At 44.1% G+C, this 13,604-nt stretch overlaps 1 protein-coding gene across 1 annotated transcript; it reads right to left on the bottom strand.

The window, feature by feature from the left end:
- Nucleotides 1–3,309: 3,309 nt before the first annotated feature.
- Nucleotides 3,310–11,746, bottom strand: ltb4r2a (leukotriene B4 receptor 2a). The gene is made up of 5 exons (XM_079490764.1): nt 11,601–11,746; nt 7,242–7,920; nt 6,612–6,809; nt 6,459–6,502; nt 3,310–4,105 (listed from the first exon to the last, which is right to left on the bottom strand). The coding sequence occupies exons 2-5, from the start codon at nt 7,908–7,910 to the stop codon at nt 3,799–3,801; spliced, it is 1,218 nt and encodes a 405-aa protein (XP_079346890.1). The 5' UTR covers nt 7,911–7,920; nt 11,601–11,746; the 3' UTR covers nt 3,310–3,798.
- Between the last annotated feature and the right edge of the window lie 1,858 nt (nt 11,747–13,604).

The following is a 13,604-nucleotide window of genomic DNA, read 5'->3' as shown; positions in this document are numbered from 1 at the left end:
ATGGGCTGTTGAGTGATACACATGGGCTGTGAGTTATTTTCATTGTCGAATCAAATAAATGTATTGCTAACTTTATTGTTAATTAAATTTGTGAGTTCCCCAACTGAAGTGCACATGGGTGGGACCAGAGTCACCAAAATCAGTAGGGTTTTCTCTGCAAACTTGTCAGTTAAGGTGGCCTTACACTAGCCGATAATCGGGCATTTTTGACGCTCGGGGGGTGTCCGACTCAATCGGGCACCCCCCGCGCGCGATCGGGATCGGCCCGATCAACATCAAGAATGTTTGATATTTGCTCGGCCCCGCTCCGATTATCCTGTAGTGTGTGGTGCTGTCAGATTTCAAATGCCCGATTATCGGCTAGTGTAAGGCCACCTTCAGTTAAGATATCATGTGTAGAGTTTACTGTCCTGCAAGGGCTTGGGGTCAGGGTTCCGGGGAGCATGACTACTCTTGTGATCCTGCGCTATCATGGCAATCTACCCTTTAGATTTGAGATGTGTACATATGGAAACTTTGGCCTTAATGGTGGTGCTAGATGAAAGGTCATGGGGTCATCAAGTCAGTGGGGTTCATCCTCCGGGAAGCTTGAAGATGCACAGAAAATGACATTCATTTTAGAAACGTGTCACTTAATTGGGACCAAAGCGGTGGATGGACCAATGTACAGATCGACTGACCGATCTTTAGAGCCTCTATAGCCATATAGCACAACTAAAACTGAACTCGTACTGAAAGAGGTTGGAAGAGATAAGGCCAGGTGTTCTGGAGAGGTGGAAAATGAACGATGCAATGATGCATGGGGTTGTGAGTGATGTAATTTTAAAGGGAAAGGGATCCGCTGCTGGATAAAGTATCTTGAGGGTAAGTGTTTATAGAGAACTGCAGGGAAATGTTCTGTTGCTTAAGCCCTGAATCATGCATTTCTTCATAAACTGTCTAATTCCTTGCCGCAGGCCTCTGTGTAACGGTCTGACAAATTAGCTATGGTTTTCCTGTTGCAACACGTATAGGACCTGCCTCATCTCACTGTAGAACAAAGAACAGTATGCTTCAAAGTGCCAGATTGCATGAAATACCTTCGTCATCTTTCCAGATTAGTTGAGGTTGTACTGATATAATACTAAAATACTTTTGTTTGTTTTTGAATCCCCCTTGTTATGTTCACTCAAATGTTGTTCCTTGTGCTTATTAATAATATCTGCATAGTAATCATGATCTCTGCCAGATTGTGATTATGTTTTCGCCCACATCTGTATGTGTGTCTTCTGTGTGTGTGCGTGTCCGTGTCCAATGTGCCAAACAACTACACTAGTAGTGTTCACCAGCATCACACCAGCTGGCCAACAAGCAACTCAGTCCCGCCACTCCAGACTGGCCTCTACAGTTGAGCGCCAATGAGCTTGTAGGATGTCTATTTTCTGCGTGCGAATTGTTGTTGTCCAATGGCGCATGACTTATAGGCTGAAGACTGAAGTCATATTTATGAAGAAAGATTCTTTGGCGGATATATGAAAAAAGGAATTCAAAGACAAACAAAAAATAAATAAATGAAAAAGACTAACCTGGAATATGAACACAATCATATCAAACTGATGTATGGTGTAGGCCTACTTTTGGGTTTGTCTATTTTATTTTACATGCTTTTTCTTGTCTAATGTAATGTCTGTATATTGTGGTACCTGCTATTTTCTTTGTGTCTTTGTTATGTTAAGGTCGCTAAGTTGCCAAAAACAATGGACTAAACTAGAAAAAGTGCCCTTCTGGGCTCAGGTCTCCACCAGGAGGATAGGACTGTGTGAGATGTTTGGCAAAATGTTTAGGAGTAATATAAACATGTTTGCCTTTGATGGCAATTGGATGATTTGAGGCATTTTGTTCCAAAAATGTGTTTTGCAAAAATCAACCTGTTGGTGGCGCTATAACAGGCCAATGTGAAAAGGGTGGGATATATTCCTCAGCCTAGTAAGAAAATGTGTGAAAGATTTCACGTAAATTGCATGCTGTGTTCATGATTTGAGGCTTTTGTTCAAAACGGGGCAATCTTGCAAACTGTGAAAGCCAATTATAGCCAATTAGGATGGAATATGAAATATGGGACAGATCCGACTTGAGCACATGCCCATAGAGATACTGTGTAACGATTTGTGAGATTTTTGGACAGAATCTGGAGGAGTAATATCAAAAAATGTGTTACAAAAGTCGGCCTCCTGGTGGCGCTATAACAGGCCGTTCTGGAAAATGCGGGGCAGAGGTTCATCGTTGGCATCCAGGGAGTGTGTGTGCAAAGTTTGGCATCGACCGGGTTAACGGTGCCGGAGATTAGCTGGTAACGGACGGACGGAAGGACACACACACGGACGGACACACACACACACACACACACGGACGGACGGAGTGCAAAACATACTCTCTCCCCATGCCTTCGGCCTGGTGGAGACAATTAAAGCATCAATGTACTATACTCCCATTTGAGAAGTATAATGTGGCCTTTTCAGTATTTTGGATCTTGCCATCACGTGAAGCTAAAGGGTTACATACATTTATTGTTGATATCCTTTTTTTCAGTGCTCGTGAAATCTTTATTCACAAAACTGTGTTGTTTTTCTCCCTGTTTTGGCAGTACATGGAAAAAATGAAACGAAACAAAAGAACAGCAGGTATAATACCAGTATTTTAAAGAACCAGCTGAAGTGTACAGAACCTGGTGACCACAAAAACATTCTGTGGTCATGGTATGTACCATGATATTATATCCATTGTTCGCTTTATAATGTCTGTTCAGAAAGTTAAAGCTGTATAAAAAGTTTAAAAAAAAAATACTATCAAAAGGACTGTTGGAAAGTGGCAAATGTACACATTGTCCAGTTTACAATTTCCCACAGTAATCATGCACTGTAATTTGCACTGTAAACAAACATGACTTAAATGTTGACCAGGCAATACAATGACTATATCCGAATTGTGACACTCCTTTTAGACAGGTGTGGTCAGAAGGCCATAATATTATCCAACAGTGTGTTATGTGTTTATCCAATCTCCACAGAGGCCCAGTGCTTCCATATATGTTCAAGCTAGTACAATTCATTATATGATAAAGATCTAAGCATTCAAATTATTCAAATGTTCAACATATCTTACCCACAGAGTAAAGAGAAAATATTCCACCTGAATCATCAGAGGGACAGAGGCCTCATGTCAGTAAATAAAGACTTGCATACATAACATAGAGTTGTTGAATTTTGTGGGGAAGTAAGTTTGGAGAAACCTTGACCATATTGAGAAATAAAAATCCTATTGCCCAGGATGTGTACTTCCCTCTGGTGGTCAAATGGGGAACTGCACTGCATGAAGCCTCCATTGGCACAAGGCTCACTGTCAAAAGTTAATAAGCTCTGGCCTTGGCCGTGGCTCAGCGGTCCAGGCACCTTGGCCGGTAGTCCAAGTCTGGCAGTGTGCCGCAGGTTTGACTCCCGAACCTGACGGCCTTTACTGCATGTCACCCCCCATCTCTCTCCCCATTTCCTGTCAGCCTACTGTCTGTCCCTCTATAAAAAATATAAAATAAAGGTGAAAGCCACAAAAAAAAAACATAAAAAAAGAAAAAAAGTTAATAAGCTCTGTATCCCAAAACAAAATTAGGTTCAGAGGTGCAGTAATCAGTTGTTCAGTTGCCTTGTAAACCCATAGTTTTTGCACAAAGCTTGGTTTACACACATCTCCACGTTGCACAAAGCACCTTATACAGAAGTCCACGCTCCACGGTGCAATCAGCGTTTCTGATATAGCAACCCTTCTTTATTTACCATTCTTCAAAGGTTTCAAATTGGCATTGGCGTTGGCGCTGGTCGTAGATTCTGGATCTCTGTCCTTCATCATCACTGCGTCGGCGTCCTTGTCTCGGCTGTTGTTCTGGCTGTTCTGTCGGCCCTTCCGGGTCCCGGAGTCCAGGCCCGTGCCCTCGAACAGACGGGCCATGAACGCGAAGCCGTCCCGGCGGATGTAGGACTTCCCAGCGAAGGTGTACAGCACGGGGTTAGCACAGCTGCTGATGAATGCCACAGAGGAGGTGACCGCACGGTACTTCTTCCAGATGTTATCCAAACTGATGGATGGAGATGTTGAAGTCAGAGAGGGGCAGACAATTAAGTGACATTGAAGATTAATGGATCATCTACATCTGCATATATGGAGGCGGCCAGCAACTCTACATCTGACCTCACAGACACCAGATTCATTGTTTAACTCCTGCTTCTCAACTGTGCCGTATAGTCTTAAGAATTAAGCTCTGTTGTTTCAGCGTGACCTCCATAGCGTGTCTCCAATAAGGATCTCAGACTTCATGTGGCCATCCTGTGAATCAGTAGGCCTACACCTGACAAAGGCGCAAAGGCCGAAAAGTTGTGTGTTTTTTTTTTTTTTTTACCGCTGCCTTAAATAAGTAAATATTTTGGTAGCATTAAGACAGTGTGCAGACCTTCTCCTACAGTCTTATACCCATGTGAATGTACTAGTGTCCACCTCTTTGACTGCATCCCGTGTGACGTCAGTCATCTGTTCTCAAACAGCAGTGATTCTCAAACATTTTCATTGCCCTGAATTAGGCTACGGTCCCCCATTTAATGGCATTTCTATCTCTGGGACCCCAATGTATATTGTAAAATCAAAGTTAATAAATGGACCCTATAACGGGTCCATTTGGTTCCATTTGTACACTCTCTGAGTTACAGACCATAAGGGTCCATTTGGTTCCTAATTATCATTTAGCTGGGGACCCCCTGGAACTCTCTCAAGGACCCCTGGGGGTCCCCGGACCACGCTTTGAGAACCAATGGCCTTGTGAATGTAGTGTGCACCTCTTTGACTATGTCCTTCTATGACATCCGTCATCTATATGACATTAGTACATTAGTACATTAGTACATTAGTAGTAGTACTGTATACATATTTGTGTGCGACTATTTACAGTATGTTCTGATGAGTTGAAAATGGAGGACCCCAATGTAAACAAGCCATTGTGCTTTTCTGGGTATTTCAATCATCTTAGCAGACCTGTGCTTTCCTCGAACTGTGCTTACTCTACAAACTGTTTTCAACTAAAAAAGCAGTTCCTGCAGAAACTGCGTGGGCTCACTGAAAACGCGCTATGATGTACAGCAGGAAAGTTCCCTGATCCAGTGATGATGGATGGATGGTGACATATTCTCATGCGTGCCGCACCCAAGGACAGTCTAAGAAGGATGAGACGCGAAGACCGTACGGGCGACGCCATGTTGCTTTGGAAGGAAAGAAACATGCGCAGTTGAGACCAAGGAAGCTGAACGCGGAAGTGTTGGCTGCATATAGCCCATTGCGCATGTTTCTTTCCTTCCAAAGCAACATGGCGTCGCCCGTACGGTCTTCGCGTCTCATCCTTCTTAGACTGTCCTTGGCCGCACCCAGGAAGCGGCAGAGGTTTGAATGTGTTTTTTTAGCAACCACAAATAGCACCTCTGTGTGAACCTATAAAAAGATCTGACCCTTCCTCAAAAACGTTTACAAAATAAACATTTGTAAAAAGAAGTACAAGCATAAAATAACTGCATAAAGCTGAACATGTTGAGGTTTGAACTTGATTTCTAGCACAAAGTAGGCCTATGTGTGGTAAAAGTGGCTGTAGAGAACTATTGTGTGCTCACTGGAGAGAGCCCACAATCAATCAATCACATCAGTCATCTATAACATCTTCTAACATATCTACGACGCATGACTTCAACTTTGAGGCAAGGTTTCAGCCTGATTGACTTCCACTATAAAATAAGTTAAATATTCAAAAAGGTATATATAAACATAGGCAAAGAAATTTATTTTGTGAAGCTAATGAGCATTTGCGCCTGTCGTAGACATGCGCAGAGCAAGTTCAGTCAGGGAACCTCAGTACCGCCTCAGCATCACGCTCCCATTCACATGATTCACTCAGCCAATCACACACTCACTCCATCTTCATACCGGCTACTTTAACCGGAGGTTTGCATTCCTCCTTCTGCTTGCTTGCTCGCTGCTGCTACCGTATACCTGCGCGCTGCAGTATACAACTTGCTTGCTGCTACTGTATCAGCGTGCCGCTGTATACAAACCTTCTGCGCACCCACCTCCACCCCAGCTACCACCTGTCGTTTTGGATCTACTGTTTAGGTACGGGGGATTCAGAGTCCCTATGGTCGGGACTGATGCGCTTGATCTAAGTACCTAAAAAGCAGATCCAATACATCGCCAAACCATAATGAATATACTGTATTGCTCATCTATATTCAATAAATATATATTACATCCTTCTTGAGTTGTCTGACTGAACTAAGTGTGCCTTCTGGCAATTTGGCTCTGTTTGCTCCAGCGGTTTGCCAGATTAGCTCTGGACATTCTCAGACCGAAACCCCCCAGGCTAGCATTATGCAGAGGCACGTTGTTCCTTCACATACCTTTCCTTTATGGATGAACCCGTGTTACATAGTGCTGCTGCAATCTGCAAAGACAAGAATGAATTGAATGTTTAAAAAAAGATAAATCAGACCGTTATAGTCTTTTTACTACTGTACAGGTATATAAACTGAGAGCTTTGAAATCCAGCATACCTGCACCATGTTGATTATATGGTATGGTAACCAAAACACACAGAAGGTCACCACAATGGCCAAGATGAGCTTCTCACTGCGGATCCGCCGGCGAAACTTGGTCTGTCGGATCCTGCGCAAGATACAGATGTAGCTGCCAACAATCACTCCATATGGAAAGAATCCTAGCACTAGTTCTAATCCGTACTGGAGAATCGTCTGTTGAGAATGTGTAGAGAAGATTGTCAGTCAGGGCTGTCAACACTGCACAAATGCATGGTCATCATTGGTCAGTTACAATATGTGTTTACAATAATTGACACTAACCCATTAAGGCCGATTCTATAAGGCCTTCTAAATCAGTAGTTTGCACACTTTTCAAGATTTTTCACAATTAATGTCCAAAAATAGCAGATGCACAATAAGCTTGCATCGTGGCACGAAGTGACACGTTGCATACTGTGTTTTAGTCCAGATGCTCTTGTTACTATCTATGTATATTCATTGTTAACACAATATTCCTCTAAAAAACGTGTTGTCAGCCCTGTCAAAGCCATTCCATGACCCATTACACAGGTTCCAAATACACATCATTGAGAAATACAGCTCTGGGCTCTTGCCTGCCTGCCCCCGATTCCCTTGTTCACTCACTTCTTGCCACTTGTCATGGAATGAAGCGCACTCCAGTTGCGTCTTGTCCTTGTCCTTGGTCCTCTCCTCCCTGTAGATGATAGCTGGAACAGAAGTGGCCAGCACCACGACCCAGAGCCCCACCAGCACCCGCAACACTGTCTTCCGGCGAGCGATGGCGCCGACACGCTGGGGCCACACTATCGCCACGAGGCGGTGGAGGCTCATCAGCATGATGAGGTGTATGGAGGCGTACATGTTGGCCAGGCAGAGGTAGAAGAGGATCTTGCACATCACCATCCCGAACACCCACGACTTCCGCACCAGGTAGACGATGAAGAACGGCGTGAGGGCCATCAGGGAGCCGTCGGCGAAGGCCAGGTTGAGGATGAGCAGGGTGGTGACGGAGCGCTTGCGGGCCCGCGCCAGGATGCTCCAGATGATGAAGAGGTTGCCGGGCACTCCCAGGAGGAAGACGAGGCTCAGGATGAGGGCGCCCACCGTGGTGGAGGATGCGTCGTTCACTATGCCTTTGCCGTCCAAGAAGCCTGGTGTAGTAGTGTTGACACCAGGCACAGCCATGGGGACAGAGGTGACCAGAGCATTCCGTGAGTGGTTAAGGGTGGGGATGGCTGTGATAAGGGACCGAGTCACCTGAAGGAAGGTAGCACTTTTGTTGCTTTGGGACATTGTGAGGTAGCTGCCAAAGAGAGAATGTATACAGGAGGTCATTAGGTTTGATGAACAATGTAACTAGTAACCAACATTAGTTAATTGTCTGTATGTGTGTGAGAATGTGTTCTTCACTGTTCAGCAAATGATGGTAGATTGTGTGCTTGTGTATAGTGGCCACAGGTATAGGGTTGGGTGCAATAACCACATTACCGCCATACTGCGGTTGTGTAAGGCATACTATTAAGGCATACTATATATAGTATGCCTTAATATACTTAATACAATATACTAATAATATACTACTATATATTAAGAGGTATTAAGTTCATATCCGCGATTATACATTTTTTTATTTAAAATTGAATACCACGATTTTGTAACCCATTTTTCACCCGGTGCCAATTGTCTAAGCTGTAATCTTGGGCGCTACTCTCCCTCTGTCAACCTGGGGAGACTGGGAGAGCCCTGAAAAATCCATACTGCCCCATCCCTACAAGCCAGTGAAGCCACTATACGGATCAGGACAATAACATCTTCTGTAGGTGAGGATTTTAGAAGCTTCCCTGTTTGACCTTATGCTTCTAATCATGTTTTGAAAATGTCCCACATGTGCCCAACATCCCCTCAAGATTAATAACAGTCATTTGGTTTATCTGATCTCATTCATAATTAGGGCTGCAACTCTTGTTTAACTTCTTGCGATTCTTCTATCGATTACCTTTTAGTCGAATAATCGAGAAGTGTGTTTTTTGGACAATTTCTAAAAAATTATATCAACGAATCAACATGAAAAAGTTGAATAAATGTTTTATAATCGACAATAAAATAATTTATAATTATTGATTTTGTCGATTACCGGTAACCACTTAGCCCTGAGCCCTTAGAGTGTCACAGAAAAATAGCCGATCTACAAACTTGTAGATCTGCTAATCTATTATTGTTTATAGTTGGTTAAATCAATTCGTTTGATTAAATGTTGCACCCAAGGGGCGCCTGCTGGCTTAGCGGTCCAGGTGCATAGTTACCACATAGTATAGGAGCATGCCTGACAGCGTGTCAAGGGTTCAACGACCCTGACGAGTCACGACCTTTGCTGCGTGTCATTCCCAGTCTCTGTTTCCTGTCTCTCTTCACTGTGTCCTATTAATAAAGGCAGAAAAGCCCCAAAAATATATATCTTAAAAAAGGGGTGCATACTTAGTTTAGACTAACTGACTGGTCTAACCAATGACTAGTCTAAACCAAAAACTGTCTAAACTAAGTACTGCACCCCGTAATTTCTCTGTAATCCGTCCACGCTGTAACACGGCAAGTACTTAAAATCCAAACACATGTTTGTGCTGACTAACCGAGACCCTTGTCTGTAACAGTACATGTGGGAGTGTGTCGTAAGGGTGGCTGGCAGGTTGTAACGGGGAATCTGTAGCTCTTCAACAACGAGACCAGACATGAGTTAAGCAGTTCCTCAAGCAGTTCTCAACGCCATGCAGGGGTTGAGAAACAATTTAGAGCCAAGACACATTCTTTTGCACACTTAAACACATTTTAGTCCGCTCTATCATTTGCTATGTACCCTACAGCAGTGGTTCCCAAACTGGACCTGGACCCCCAAATTGACACTTATTATGCCCGTGGAGTGCGGACCCCCATTTGAAAAGACATGCCTGGGACCCCCATTTTTACGGCTATATAATGATTCTCAACCATTTTAATTTCAAGGACCCTCAGTTTGATATTCAATAGGCTACTACGGACCCCCATTTAAAGGCATTTCCATCTCTCGAGACCCCAATTTACAGAATACAGACACATTTGGGCCCAATACAGACCCATTTCGGCAGGAACTGCCTCAAGGACCCCTTGGGGTCCCCGGACCCTACTTTGAGAACCACTGATGTACAGTATGTAGATATACAGTTGGCTATCTCTAGTATCTGTTTCTGCCTTCATTTGAAGACTGCATCCTAGACCTAGAGGATGTTCGTTGTCAACTATCATCTAGTGAAAACAAATGGCAAAATGCAGGTATTTAACTTGTTTTTGTTTGCGGGTTATTAGATGCCCACGGTACGTTGCACGTGTCATGCACTGTCAATCACCCAATTAGTTTCAACTGTATCATCATCGGCATGTACTTTCTTTTAAGTAATACAGAATGCGTGTCATTGCTTGTCCAACATATCTCAAGTCTTACTCAGTGAACCGACACACCTTAGGGTCCACTCATGCACAGACTGCAATGTGTACACTGCACGCCCACATGCGCGCACACACACACACACACACACACACACACACACACACACACACACACACACACACACACACACACACACACACACACACACACACACACACACACACAGTCACACACACACACACACACACACACACACACACACACACACACACACACACACACACACACACACACACACACAGACACACACACACACACACACACACACACACACACACACACACACACACACACACACACAAGCATGGAAAACTCTCTCCGTTTAGAACACAAAAAAAGAAAAAACAACGAACGCTCCTACTGTATACTAACCAAGCGAGTTTGACAAAGAAACAACGAAACTTGTGTCATGTGCTATGAATTATTATAGGGATAAGAGAGCCTGTTAACAGGTGTCACAATGCAGAATACAAAACCACAATTGTATATTATATGATTAACTGTCATGGAGATGGAGTAAATAAATAGAAACACGAACACATGGTCAGTGTTTACAGAAAGCTGGTCCAACTGCATTGTCAATGTCATGGTTGACCCGGCACATCAGGTGAGTGCTGTGATGTCATTGATTGAGTCATGGCCTTGCACACTACAACAAGAACGGCTCTGTAGTCGAGATGTTCATTGGAACATAATGGACTCCGGCTTATAACATTGTTGTAGTATATGTCAGTTGGGCTACCTGTTGTTGCCTTGTCTTGTCTCCTTGTGACAAGACAACTGAATTAATTAAAGCAAGCTCTTAGTTAACCTGTACAACCTGAACAACTGACTTGAAGATATAATTATTGTCTACCAATAGGTCACATGGATTATGAGTAAAACTGTTTTTTAAAAAGGAAATATTTAATGAAATGGTATACACATTTGCAGTTATGCCTACAGTAGCCTACCTATGTGTCCAGTGGATGTATAGGCTAATGTTGTATTTATGTGTGTCAGTAACTCTGTGCTGGTTTTCTTGGCCACATCTCTCTTGCAAAAGAGATTGTTTTGTATTATCTAAACAGTGAGACTAATGTGCTTAAATAAAGGTTAAATATAATAATTAAAATAAATTGAGTGGTAGCACAGGATGTTTGTGATTTTGTGGTCAAGTTCTGCAAACTTGTAGTCTGAGCTTACTTGTATCGACTGTATAGGTATACTTTTCCCTTTATAATGTATTTTTCAATAACACCTGTGTTAGAAACTGGTTAAAAGTTTGACACAACAAATAGTAAAAGCATGAAAATGTAGAGTTTTATGTGGCACAAAGTTGTGCCTATTTTCTTTAATCATATAGCTACGCCTTATGCTTTAAGACCCATTAAACCAGGTGAAGTCACTAACTAGTAACTAAAGTATACACTGGCTTGCCACCAGATAATAAAGGTCTACCACAAATGAAACCACTGAATCTCTGGCATGGAAAAGATGTCAAGTAAGAGAGAGCCGGTACTCACCAATATAGGTAATCGCTACAGAGAAAATTAAAGAAAGCGTCAGCGTCACCAAGGCCTGGGATGAATGAATGAAAAATATTTTAGAGCTGTTGCGGTGTCTTTCATTTCTCTCTTTCTTCGCCTAAGATCCTCACCCACAGTTACTGTGTTTCTCTCTGTCTGTCTCTTAATTACTCTCCCTGACAGCACGAAAAGTTGTTTTAAAGTGCTGTGGACAGGAGGGTGTGTCCCTATGACTGGTATGTGGCCCGCCTCTGTCTTTACAAACATTGTCCATAGAATTACTCATACACACCCACCACCCAAATGCGCGTGCACATACACCCCCCCCCCACACACACACACACACACACACACACTCACACACCTGTACACTAACCTGTATGAGTGAATGACAAAAAGAAAAACCTAGCGAACACAAAAAAGGTTCCAGAATTCATTAACACAATTCAGATAAGTGCTCCACACACACTCCCACACCAGTCTTCTACATTGACAACACCCCTCTGGAAACTGGTACCACACTTCAAGTACCTCGGCAGCATCCTTTCCGACAGCTGTAATGTTGATGTGGACATCCAAGCCCGCATCAACCTTGCCTCCGCCGCGTTTGGTCGCCTAAGGTCACGGGTCTTCACCAACAAAAACCTGAAGGCCTCAACCAAGGCAGCAGTTTACCAGGCAGTATGTGTGTCCACACTACTGTATGGTTCGGAAGCCTGGACACCATACAGACGGCACATACGATCCCTAGAGGACTTTCACATCCGCTGTCTGCGAAGGATCCTGGGCATCACATGGGAGCACCACATGACCTATGAGGGTTAGGGTTAGGGTTACGCACGCACCAACTCTTCCAGCATAGAGGTGATTCTGGCACGCAGACAGCTCCGCTGGTTAGGTCATGTGATCCGTATGCCTGCAGTCCGGTTACCTCGACAGGTCCTCTATGGCCAACTCCAATCCGGCCAGAGGTCTGCAGGAGGACAACGAAAGCGATATAAGGACCACATGAAGGTGCTGCTCAAGGACTGCAACATTCCACCCTCCAACCTGGAAAGGACAGCAGCAGGCCGAGACACCTGGCACTCTTTCTGCCTCACGGGTGTTTCCCACCTGGAGGCCAAGACATCCCTGAGGCGCGCAGAGAAGCGCAGGCAGCGGCATGAGCGTGCTGCAAGACCTGTCCAACCAGGTTCAACACACATCTGCCCCACATGTGGACAAGGTTGGGTACAAGAATTTGTCTAAACAGCCACATGAGGGCGCATGAGCGCAACAAGCGCTGAAACCCCCCACCCCCTAACCCCAGGAGATATGAAGTCATCATCGACAACGATGGACTGCCATAAGCAAGTAAGTGTGTGTGTGTGTGTGTGTGTGTGTGTGTGTGTGTGTGTGTGTGTGTGTGTGTGTGTGCGCGTGTGCGTGTGTGCATGTGTGCATGTGTGCATGTGTGTGCTTGCCCGCATGTGTCCATCTACTAGCAGGTCGATAGCTGTAGGGTCGGAGCTGAGCTGACACTATAGGTCACAGGTCACAGACATACTCTCTTTCCTGTGAAAAAAGTCTGTTCTTCTCAGGTAGTCTTCACGTCTGGCTCTGGGTGCACTGAAACACACAAACATACTGTACACATACTGTATAGACAGTGGTTGAAAAAGTAGGTTAGCACTCACATTTTTGAGCGGTGCCTAGCCGCTCCAGTACGCAGCTATGTATGTCTGTCCCCGTGTATGTATGTCCATTTCAGCACCGACAGCTGCAGTAGCGCTCTGTGACCTGGGGTGGCACTGTTGGGCGGCTAGCGCTGTGTGACCTGGGGTTTGCACTAGAGTTCAGTACACTGTACACTGTTCTATGCTGTTATTGTTATAAGTACTGTACTGTGTACAGTACATATAACAATAACAGCGTAGTTGCACCGCTCAGTTCACACAGGTGTGATTTTTTACTTTTGAGTTAAAGTATCAATACCACAATGTAGAAATTCTGTTACAAGTA

Source organism: Electrona antarctica (assembly GCF_951216825.1).
Source record: "Electrona antarctica genome assembly, chromosome: 21".
Classification (NCBI taxonomy): Eukaryota; Metazoa; Chordata; class Actinopteri; order Myctophiformes; family Myctophidae; genus Electrona; species Electrona antarctica.
This window is presented reverse-complemented; position numbering and strand designations above follow the sequence as displayed.